At 39.6% G+C, this 12,543-nt stretch overlaps 1 protein-coding gene across 1 annotated transcript in view; it reads left to right on the top strand.

Annotated features, from left to right (window-relative positions):
• The window catches only part of DNAH14 (dynein axonemal heavy chain 14), a 454,489-nt gene that overhangs the window by 440,923 nt on the left and 1,023 nt on the right, over positions 1–12,543 (top strand). Inside the window, 4 exon segments of the mRNA XM_073336702.1 lie at positions 1,652–1,848; positions 3,069–3,181; positions 6,742–6,890; positions 9,652–9,809. Of these exon segments, the coding sequence (XP_073192803.1) occupies positions 1,652–1,848; positions 3,069–3,181; positions 6,742–6,890; positions 9,652–9,809 (617 nt within the window).

Below are 12,543 nucleotides of genomic sequence, written 5' to 3'. Positions count from 1 at the left end.
CCTAAGTTCTTCGAGTACAGGCCTTTACCGACAGGCCTGAATATCTATATCCTAACACAATCTACTACAGTTCTGGGTCCACCTATACAGCCTAAAACCCATCACAGGGCTGACACCCAGGGTATGCTCCCCCCCCCCCCCCCCCCATGGATGTGACTGCTTATGCCATTTCCCATTCAGTGGCCCTACTGGGACCTATGGGGGGCATACAGCCCCTGAACCCATATAGGGAGAGGCTTAGATCTCCTACACCACCCTCAGTTTCTGCACATATTGGGCACGTGTGGACAGCACATCTTGCAAAACCACAGTTAGGGTAAGTAACCATTCTTTCCAAGCTTTGATGAAATGTTAAATCAACTTTCTTGTAACTAAAAAGTTCTACAGAGCCATTAGTTGAATAAGCCTAGGTTATGTGGATCAGCAACTCACGATCACCAGTTATGCTCCTGAACAAATTTTAGGATATTATCTTACTTTGTGCTAATATATAATATAAGGGAGACATCTACCTATGACTCTGTCAATTTTTTCTAGCTTTTGATGTGCAATAGGATGCCAAAAACATGGAGAATTCTTCCCTTTCTTTAATGTTAATCTGGGGAGGAATTTTCTAATCTGTATTGCTCAAACATTTGGTCAGTGCTTTAACCAAAGGCTGACTCATATCTAGCTCTAGATTCATGTGTGCATGCATGTGAAATCCCAAAAGAAAATACAGATGTCGTGTAAAATACTTGTGGCATATTTGAGAATCCTATGGGTCCACACTTATGTTTTAGTCCCAAAGTATTTCAAGGTTATTTGAGCTTCGCCTCATTGATCTGCTGCAATGATTTGGCTGAAAGAGTCTAACAAAATAGAAAACGGAACAGTAAATAAATTCTAGATCTGTTGCTGTTGGACTATATTAATAATTTTATCCATATTTTTTCAACGAGAATAATAATTTTTTAAAAGGCCCAAAACTGAAGTCCATATTTACTCCTTAATCAGGCAAACTTCCCAGTAATTTCAGTTGTAGTATTGTCCAAGTAAAGATTAAGTATTGAGCAAAGATTACAGGATTTGCACTATTAATAGTTAAGAGAAATTCAAAATCTGAAAGAAAACCAAATTCCTATCTAGATTTGAGAACTTTGATAAACTTGGAAATTGGCACATTTGACATTCACTTGTTGCTCTAATATGTTAAGCAACATATTAGGTCTCAGACAGTGTTGCAGATACTGTGTTCTGTGGAAGCCACAGTCACAAAAGTGACTACACAAAGAAAGGAGGTTTTCCTTTTTTGCTGAAAAAGAGAAGTAAATTACCTTGAATTATAATAAAACTTGATCTTCCATTTCCCTGCCTCATTTAAGTGAGGAACACAAAGCATTGAGACAAAAAATGTCTCAGACATTCTGAATGTCATTTATGCATCTTACTTCAAACCTGCGGTTTGCTGATAGAAGACTTTTGATAAAGTTAATGCCCTAAATTCTCTCCCACTACTTCACATGGTGCAAAGTGGCTTGTCCCTAACTCAGCATAGGAGAGAAACTAAGGCAATATTTGCAAACTTGAATGTCATGATAATGAGCAGCTCCTCCTCACTTCTCTATGGGAGGAAAGCTCCATCTGATATTACTCTTTTTTCCTTTACCAGGACATGATCCTTTTATCAATTCAGCTTTGTTAAATGTTCTTCGCCAGGAGATTGACCGATTTAATCATTTATTGTCTGTAATAACCATATCATTGCATTCACTTCAACAAGTTATGAAAGGAGAGATTATCTTCACCACAGGGTTAGAAGAACTTTATAACTCAGTTTTGAAGTCCAAGGTGCCTGAGTTCTGGCAGGTAAGATTAAAGCCTCTTTGTTTACATGTGCAGGTATAGATAGATCAATAGATGGATCTTAAGTACTGAGGGACTCTTCCAAACAGGCTTTTAGTAGAGGATGATTCAATTCAGGAAGCTCCCTAGAATGAGGGAGGGAATTTTTAGTCTAAAATTGTGGCCCTTTTTTTAAACCAAAAAATGGTGTGAAATTTTTTCCCTTTTTTTCTTTTTCCTTTCTACCACTGAATGCAATATAATGACTCATGGCTAAGAAGTCTTTTTATTTTATTTTTGAGTGTTTGCTGTTTGTAAGCGGGGGAGTGTTGGTTTTGTCTTTGTTTTGTGGTTGGTTGGCTGTTTTTTGGAAAAGTCACAAAGTGACCAAAGAATGAACCTCTCTATCTCTGCCACTGTAACTTTGCAACAATTGTAGAAAGTTTAAAAAGTGACATTTACTAGAGTTACATTTTCATTTTCCCTTTTGTCACTTCATAAATTTTCCAAAGTTGAGGCAGCTTTGAAAAGGCAGAATGGAAAAAGGATATGGAAAAAGAAAAGTCCAATTAAAAATCTTGATGTCATTCATTTTATTGCACTGACTAGCATAAAGGGAAAAGGGAATGGGGAATTGAAATTTCAAAAATATTTTGCAAAAAAGTTTGAAAAAAATAAATTGTTCCACTTTTAAATCCTGGGAAATGAAAAAAATTCCAATTTTTTTGCAAAGTTGATCTGGTTTTTGAACCTTCAGTGACATAACTGATCTTTTCACATGTGTGTGTTGAGCACAAAGAAAGCATGGTGATATAATCACAGTACAAATGCTTAGACAGATTGATCTAATGTGACACTTTGGTTTTTGAGGAAACCCCTAGTACAAGTGTGTTTTGGAAAAGCTGTGCATTTCTGTTTTTGTTTTCTTTTTGAGCAAGTGTTTTCTGAATTTTAGTATTTTGTCAGATTTTGACTCTTATTTAATTTGACACTTTGGAAAGTCCATAGAGTGAAATCCGTTACAGGAGATTAAAGGGCATTTCATAGTGAGCACTATCAAAAGTCTGAGAGTTGTTTCTGAGTGTTCTTTCAAAGGCTTTTAATCTACAATTTGTCCCTTTCTACCTCTCATGCGCTGATTCCCTTCTGCAGACTCATTGATAACAGTTCCAGTTTATAAACTGGCTGTATTTGATATTGTAGTGGTATTTAATGAGATTCTGCTTTTCTGTCATTTGCACCAGCTACATTCCTATATATCAAATAAGTCTTTGGGATCATGGATTGATGACCTTATTCTACGAGTGAATTTCTTTGCAACCTGGGCAAACCAGGTCATCACCTATATACAGTTAAGGTAAAGTGAAACATGAAAAAAATAAATAGTAGAGGTAAAGGAGAAAACCGTAATCAAATTAAAATTCTAGCTGGAACTCTAAACCAAATACTTTGGGTGACATGGACCCCCCACCGGCTCTCCTCCTGAGTACCCCCTAGGATAGGAGGCATGACTGGGGATATGAGGAGTGTGTCAGGGTTGGGCCACAGCATGTAGTGCTGTGAAGATTCTGGGTAGTGCTGCTGCCATAGGGCAGCTCAGAGAGGCTAACATAATTTAGGTAGGTCCCCCCCACTCTCTAGAGCTGCCTTGATTCACAAAGGCACAAAGGGTGGTTATGCTGTATTATGAATTATTATTTCTGTTATCATAGTGCCTAGGAGCTAAAGTCATGGGCCAGGACCCCATTGTGATAGGTGCTGTACAAACACAACAAAAAGACAGTCCATACCCCAAAGAGCATACAGTCTAAGACAAGAGATAACAGATGGATACAGATAAACTGAAGGGGGGAGTACAAGAAAAATATGAGATAATATCGGTCAGCATGATAGGCTGTAGTCTCAGCACAGCTGTTGTCAATTTTTTTGTAGACCTCACGGCAAAGGAGAGTTTTAAGTAGGGTTTAGAAGGATAGAGAATTAGTTTTGCAAATGTTTATGGGAGCTTTTCCCAGGAGTGGGGGGCACTATGAGAGAAAGCACAAAGGTGCTTGTTTGAAAATTTAACAAGTGGGCAATGGAGGTTGACATTATGGACCTATCACAGGCAGGAATTGACCTTTCAATACTGAATGAGATGATAGGTAGGGTGGGGATAGGCTGTGAAGGCCCTTGAAAGTGAAGACAAGTAGCTTATGTTTCATACAACAGAGACGAAGGAGCCAGTAGAGTAGTGGTGGGCAAACTGCAGCCCGTGGGCTGCATGCGGCTCATCAGGGTAATCCGCTGGCAGGCCGCAAGACAGTTTGTTTACATTGACCGTCCGCAGCTGCAAATGGTCGCGGCTCGTGTTCCCAGCCAATGGGAGCTGCAGGAAACGGCAGCCAGCATGTCCCTGCAGCCTGCATCACTTCCTGCAGTGCCCATTGGCCGGGAACGGCAAACCGCAGCCACTGGGAGCTGCGGGCAGCCAGTCAATGTAAACAAACTGTCTCTCGGCCTGCCAGCAGATTACCCTGACGGGCCACCTGCGTGCCGCAGGTTGCCCACCACTGCTGTAGAGAGATACAAAGAAAGGGGTGACATGCTAAGTGATGGGCTAAGGAAACTATCTTTGCGGCAACATTCTGAATGGATATGAGCGGGACAAGTTTGTATTTGTCAAGGACAGAGAAAAGTATATTGCAGGTAATTGAGACATGAGATAATGAGAACCTTGATGAGAGTTTTATCTATGTGGATTGATAGAAAAGGCCATATTATAAGGAAGAGGACCAAGGACACACTCTGAGGAACTCCCCCCAGAAAGCTGATGGGGAGATGAGGAAGCTTGTCTGAAGAACATGCTGAAAGCATAATTAGAGAGGAAGGAGGAGAACCAGAAGAGTACAGAGTCACAGAAGTACAAGATTTTAAGAAGAGCATGGTTGCCTGTGGCGAAGGTGGCTGACAGGCTAAGGAGGTTGAGATTAGAGTATTGGATCTGAGCTTTGCTGAGAAGAGGTCATTAGAAATTTTGGTGAGAGCAGTTTCAGTTGAGTAGAAAGGGGCAGAAACCAGACTGGAATACTTCTAGAATAGATTGGAGGAGAGTAACTGCAGACAGCAATTGTAAGCATTGTGTTCAATGAACTTACAGATGAAAGAGAGAGAGGTTGGTAGTTGAAGAACCAAATGGGATTAAAGGTGAAGGTTTTTTAAAGATGGGAGAGACTAAAGCATTTTGAGGGGAAAGACCTAGAGAAGACTGAAAAGTAAAGGAGAATAGGCACCGCATAGAATCTCATGCAACTTGAGGAAGTGTATTAAAACAAGGAGAGACTCAAATTGTCAAGATGAGTAAAATAGTCCCTATTCAAGCACAAATCAGACATCAGGAATGGTAACATACAAAAGCCAGTAGGAAAATACTTCAATCTTTCTGGACATTCTATAACAGATTTAAAAGTAGCTGTACTTGAACAAAAAAAACTTCAGAAACAGATTTCAAAGAGAAACAGCAGAACTAAAATTCATTTGCAAATTTAACACCATTAATTTGGGCTTGAATAGGGACTGGGAGTGGCTGGCTCATTACAAAAGCAGGTTTGCCTCTCCTGGAATTGACACCTCCTCATCTATTATTGGGAGTGGACTACACCCACCCTGATCAAATTGGCCCTGTCATCACTGGTTCTCCACTTGTGAAGTAACTCCCTTCTCTTCATGTGTCAGTATATAATGCCTGCATCTGTAATTTTCACTCCATGCATCTGAAGAAGTAGTTTTTTACCCACGAAAGCTTATGCCCAAATAAATCTGTTACTCTTTAAGGTGCCACCGGACTCCTTGTTATTTTTATAGTGTGATTTATAATTAGGTTAAAAATCTAGGATAACGTAGAAAATATCTAAACAGAATCTATGTGTGTGGAAGTTTAAAAGTCTTCATACTAAACAACACAGAATGTTTTGAGCATTGTTTACATGTAAAGATTTTTAAACTTTAGATATATCTTATTCTTTTTAAAAAAAAATTCTTATATGATCCATTTTGCTTGAAGAGTGACCCTTACAGACAATTCTCTTTAACATCACAGCCAGTCAATACTTGGTTTGACCATGATTTTCTTTTAATTTTATTGAATGTTCACTGATGTTGAAAGGTGCTGGATTGCCAGCTCCAGAGAGTAAAGTCCTCTGTTTAGCTAGAGAACAGGTTCAATATAGGCAGCAAAAATGCAAGCTTCTGACCCCCAGCTTTGTCTGCAAAAGGTCAGTCTCCCTTTCTATGCAATACATTGTCCCCCTGCTCAGACAAGTAGCAAGTGGTGGTAAGGATTTTGTGATCTCTAGACACTTGTCCAGTACTGGACTGAGAGCACCATCTCATTTCATGTAAATAATAAATAGTCATTGCATTGTCACGTTAGACATGGGTAGTTAAATCCTCCTTGACTTTGTCACATGAGCAGCTATTTACCAATGAAATTATTCACATAAATAAGGAGAGCAAATTTTGGCTCGTACCTTATATAATATTTAAGATGAAAGGCTCTGGCGTCACTTTGAGGTAACTAGCTTTCTCTCCCATATGTGAATTGAATAGTGTTGTTTGAATAAAATACATTGTATCAGTCACAAGAGCTCACCAAAGCGCCAAATTTAATTCACAGTTGTCTGCTCTTAAATAGCATTGATTTAATAATATGATTTGCTGTGATCTTACTAGTTGCATTCAGCCATTAATTTGCTAATTTTTATGTGTTTTAGCTAAAGACGTTTAGAAAATTTGCTAGGGAATTCATATGCCTTTAAGAATAATGATGATGAAAGATTGTTTTCAAACAAGTGAGCTAGGGTTTGAGGGTTTTTTTGAGGGGGGCTGAACGTTAAAAAAACCTGCTTAAGCATTTATTACACTCTTTTAAAAAAACAGGTATAACAGCTTAATGATGCTTCAGAAACAAGCCAAAACATCTGGGATCTCATTTTCATCACCGACTGGCGATAGGCCCAACATATCCACCAACAGCATTCAGGGAAATCCCAGTCGCTTCTGGCTTTCAGGGTTTTTTTTCCCACAAGGTACACTAGTAAATAGGCAGTCATCAATAATGAATAGTGATTTGTAATTTTTTCTTCTCAAATCTTCTGCTCTCTCAGTCTTGGAACTGGGGGATGGGGGAGTTTCATGTCTTAGAGGCAGGCAACTGATTCTTCCTTTTCAGGGCAATCGGTCTTCTGTTTTTGCAGAAAATCATACCAAAACTTGGGCTGTTTCCCAATCTATATTCAGTTAATACTTAGTTTTGATTTAATTTATATCTTCATTTTTGGCTGACCACTTAGTTTCAATGCTGCTCGCCTCATTAATAATTAAATCAGAAGACATTATTATTTTGGAAAAGATTGGCCAGTTGATGCTTCCTTAAATCTGCCTGGATTACACTAAAAGAAAAGGAGTACTTGTGGCACCTTAGAGACTAACCAATTTATTTGAGCATAAGCTTTCGTGAGCTACAGCTCACTTCATCGGATGCATACCGTGGAAACTGAAGACATTATATACACAGTGTATATAATGTCTGTGTATATAATCTGTGTGTATAATCTCTGTGTATATAATGTCTTCTGCAGTTTCCACGGTATGCATCCGATGAAGTGAGCTGTAGCTCACGAAAGCTCATGCTCAAATAAATTAGTTAGTCTCTAAGGTGCCACAAGTACTCCTTTTCTTTTTGTGAATACAGACTAACACGGCTGTTACTCTGAAACCTGGATTACGCTGTTACTTTTCAGCAAAGATTATTTTGAAGGCAGTCAAAGGCTGCGTGCATAATATAGATCATAAAAATAAGGCTGCAGATTATATAGCAGTATTGGCTATCCATGTGGATCCTCTTTCTGTGTGCACTTTATATTTTTATGCTTCCAAAATGGTATTGCACAGCTTAGCCATATAACCTTTGTCATTTTTCATTTACTGATTAAATGATGACCGCTCATGGTGGCATCCGAAACTGAATTAACTGCCAACAAAAGCCAGGGCTATTTGGTTATTACACTGTAGTATTATGGCATCAGCACTTTTTTCACTGCATATTGCACCTGCGCCCCCTCACACAAGTTGAAGTTTAAAATGACTGGAAAAAACATTGACTGTGGGAGGAAGGTTTAAGGGGATGGAATAAATGCCCCTATTGGTTTTAAGAAATTGTTAATACATTATTTCCAAAGGCCTCATTATGAAAATGAACTGAACTTGGAACTGCTCAGTGTTGATACCTGCGATTTTTAGATGGAGTGTCTAACATTATGTGACGTGTGTGTGTTGGGACTCTCGGGAAAAAAAATGTGTGGGTCTTATGAGGATATCACAGTGAATAAACCTCTTCAGTTAAAACATCACGATTTAGTTCTACTCAGCAAATTCATTGTGTAAAAACTTAGGGCTAGATCCAAAAAGGGGGCCTTAGCATCAGCATTACAATGCCTAATGTTTAGGTGTCCTCTGCCACCTAGCGGCAGCTGCATAAGGCAGCCAGTCATAAGACTATGAATCTGTCACGGAGCCTGTGACTTTATGAGAGCTCCACGACTTCAGTTCAGCCCTGGGCGGTGGGGCTCCAGCTTCAGCACTGCATGAACAGGACTTAAACAGTTTTGTGTATGCCCACTGGCAGAAATTTAGATGCCAAGAGGACTTTACATGCCTATAGAGTTAGGCAGCAGGTGAACTGGGGTTTTGAGGCGCTAAATATTGATCTTAAAGTGGCAGTTAGGTGCATTGTGGCTTTGTCACTAAGTAAAAAGAGCCGATTCCAGATGTGCGCAGCTAAGAAGCTATGGGTTAGCTCCACAAAGGCCTTTAGGTGCCTAACTGCCACGTTAGGCCCTGACAGCCAACATTCAGGCACCACTGAGATGCTCAGAACCACCCCCCCGCCCCGTCTGCGCGCGCACACACACACACACACACACACACACACACAGTTTCTGCCAGCAGAGTTCCCAAGGCACCTAAAATTTGTGCTGATGGGCACAATCTGCCAAGTTGTTCATGCCCAAGCCCTGGTGGGAGTCTCAAACTAAGCATTCCCCAGGCCCCAGCAAACAGCTAGGAACAAGAATTTTCCTGTCTGGATGGTTTGTGCATGTCTGTATCCAACTTACTAGAGCACTCACCCACAATGAAATCTCCAACCTGCCTGAATCAGTGTAGCATTGAGAAAGGCACCTAAGCCAGGTCAGCCCTAAATCCAGGTATGGGTTCATGGATGTGAAGCCCAAGCTGACACTAGGCCCTGCCAAAGTCCCAGTCCTCTCCTCAGTATTTCTTAGTGGCTAGCTTCCCTGTTTTGTATAGAGAGCCTGGATGGCCACCTTGGAGATGATGATTCAACACAGTGGCAGGGTCCTTAAAGGTTAGGTATTGTGATGCCTAAATCCCTTTCTGCATTTAACCCAGATTACATTTTTGTTATTTTTTTTACTCTTGCAGAGAGCACAGGTCTAGTACTGAGCTGGATGCTGTTCTGGATCATGTATTAACAACAAATTTTAATTGTTTAAAAAAAACAAAAAAACAAAAACCTTGACTTTCAAATTCAGGGCGGGGAGTGAAGGGAGTGAGAGACTCTACTTGTCACTACTGCATATTTACATTACAGAGTAGCTTTAACTTGAAAGTCACTGAGAGATGGCACTCATGGAATGATATGCCAGTTTTCAGAGCATTTTGAGTTTGGGATGGCATAGCAAACGTGGGCTTCAGAATAAACTTGGCTCTGTTCTTAAATACACTTAGTGTTTTGATACTAGGTTGGTTTGTATTTTATTCCTGCAGGGTTTCTTACTGCTGTGCTGCAGAACTATGCTCGTCAAAATGGAATCTCAGTGGATTCTCTAACTTTTGCCCATAGACTGCTTCCTACGATCCACGATGAAGACTGCAACCTCAGAGATGTCAAAAGAAAACAAAATATAATACAAACTGCTTTTAAGGTAAGGGCCGTAACGGCAGCTAGAAGCCAAACTAAATGCGGTAGGGACCAAGGTCAGTTCTAAAACAGGGGTTTTTTAGACATCCTTGCCTGCGGGCTATTGCTCATTCTCCACCCCCTCCTCCCATATTTAAGTTGTCCTTGCTTTAAGTTGTTCCTAAACCACTAACATTATACTCATATTCATAAAACTTGAGTCAAACACCATGATGCTTTGAATATGTAGTGAACTAGAAAATACCACCCTGCCCTCTGTCCCATTTTGGTGGTTACAATTCATCAGCAGAAAATCAGAAGTAAAACTTTTTCATTTCTGTTTATTTCCAACTCATACTTAGAAGATTGACTATTGCTAGTACCTATACAGAGAGGGCTTTCAGAGGCAGAGTACAAGACTGAAGGGCTCTTAACCTCAGTATATACAGAACATGCCCACGGCTGCTCTGCTAGTAGGTCCCAGCTGGACCCTCACATTGAGGCCAGGCCAGCAATTAGGAGTGCATTTCTGACAGCAGACACCAACAAAATTTTGAGAATGGAAACGCAGCCATGAGAGACAGAAGGCAAGGAAATTAAGGGATAGCACCTCTTTACTGTCTTGGATAGAGGGGGCATAGATATCAGTATTTGGGGTTGTAAGTGGGTAAGGAGCAGTGAGTACTAGAGCAATATACTTTGCAATTTATTAAGAACAAGTCCTCTCCAAGGATTATGGTCTTATTTACTAAACCCTAAATTGGCAGCTCTAACAAGGTATTACCTTGAGGTAGGTAATCGCAGTTAATCTGCTTAATCACAATTAATCACAGTTTAAATTGCACTGTTAAACAACAGAATATCAACTGAAATTTATTAAATATTTTTGGTTTTTTTCTACATTTTCAAATATTGATTTCAATTACAACACAGTATACAAAGTAGACAATGCTCACTTTATATTGTTATTTTTATTACAAATATTTGCACTGTAAAAATGGCAAACAAAAGAAATGGTATTTTTCGATTCCCCTCTACAAGTATTGTAGTGCAATCTCTTTATCATGAAAGTGCAATTTACAAATGTAATTGTTTTTTTGTTACAGAAATGCACTCAAAAACAAAAGAATGTAGAGCCTCCTACAAGTCTCGTTCAGCAAATTGCTAAGGCAAACAAGTTTGTTTACATTTATGGGAGATAATGCTGCCCACTCTTAATTACGACACCTGAAAGTGAGAACAGGCGTTCGCATGACACTTTTGTATCCGACATTGCAAGGTGTTTACGTGCCAATGTGCTAAACATTCATATGCCCTTTCATGCTTCGGCCACCATTCCAGAGGACATATTTCCATGCTCATTTTAAAAAAAAAAATGGATTATATTAAATATGTAACTAATCTCCTGGGGGGAGAATTGTACGTCTCCTGCTCTGTTTTACTCGCATTCTGCCATATATTTCATGTTATAGCAGTCTTGGATGATGACCCAGCACATGTTCATTTAATAACATTTTCATTGAAGATTTGACAAAACACAAAGAAGGTACCAATGTGAGATTTCTAAAGATAGCTACAGCACTGGACCCAGGGTGTAAGAATCTGAAGTGCCTTCAAAATATGAGAGGGACGAGGTGTGGAGCATGCTTTCAGAAGCCTTAAAAGAGCAACACTCCGATTCAGAAAACTACAGAACCCAAACCACCAAAAAAGAAAATCAACCTTCTGCTGGTGGCATCTGACTCAGATGATGAAAATAAGCATGAGTCGGTCTGCACTGCTTTGGATGGTTATCGAGCATAACCCCTTATCAGCATGGACTTATGTCCTCTTGAATGGTGGTTGAAGGGATGTATGAATCTTTAGTGCATCTGGTACATAAATATCTTGTGACACTGGCTACAACAATGCCATGCGAAGGCCTGTTCTCACTTTCAGGTGATATTGTGAACGGGCAACGTTATCTCATGCAAACTTGTTTGTCTGAGCAATTGGCGCAACAAGTAGGACTGAGTGGACTTGTCGGCTCTAAAGTTTTACATTGTTTTGTTTGTGAATGGAGGGTTTTTTTAACATAGTTTAACTTTTATGATAGAGATTGATCTACTGTCCTTGTATTAGGTGAATTGAAAAATACTATTTTTTTTGTTTTTTAAAGTGCAAATATTTGTACAGTGCTCACTTTGTATTTATTTTTAATTACACTTTGCTACATTTTCAAATATATTGATTTCACTTACAACACAGAATACACACATCCAAAACTATTTAAATAAATGATTAACAGTGCAATTAATTTTTTTAATCACTTGACAGCCCCACCTCATAGTAATACCCTGGGGGCCCCCATTGTGATAGCACCGTGAAAACAAAGAGACAGTCCCTTCCCTGAAGACCTTACAGTCCCCATTAAAACAAGAATAAGCAGCTACCAAAACTACTAGTATGTTGTTATATAGAGTTGTTATGACTTGGAACTATCAAGCTGTGCACAAACACCCTGCTCCCCTCTGCTTTCACATAAATTAAAAAAATAACCATGGACCTTTCCTGCTTGAACTTGTTTTCCTTCTTCACGCTGGACTATACCCACCGTGCCTGGATTTGGCATTCCAACTTCCTTTAATGGTGAGTATATTTTATGTTTAGAGTATGCCATCTTCAGGCTGCCAACCACCATGCAGCTGGAAAATTTTCACTCACTCTAGGTGTACAGGGGCCAGATGTACAAAAAGGGAGGTAAATTCCTTAGCAATAGT

The sequence above is a fragment of the Lepidochelys kempii genome, chromosome 3, assembly GCF_965140265.1.
Source record: "Lepidochelys kempii isolate rLepKem1 chromosome 3, rLepKem1.hap2, whole genome shotgun sequence".
NCBI lineage: Eukaryota > Metazoa > Chordata > Testudines > Cheloniidae > Lepidochelys > Lepidochelys kempii.
This window is presented reverse-complemented; position numbering and strand designations above follow the sequence as displayed.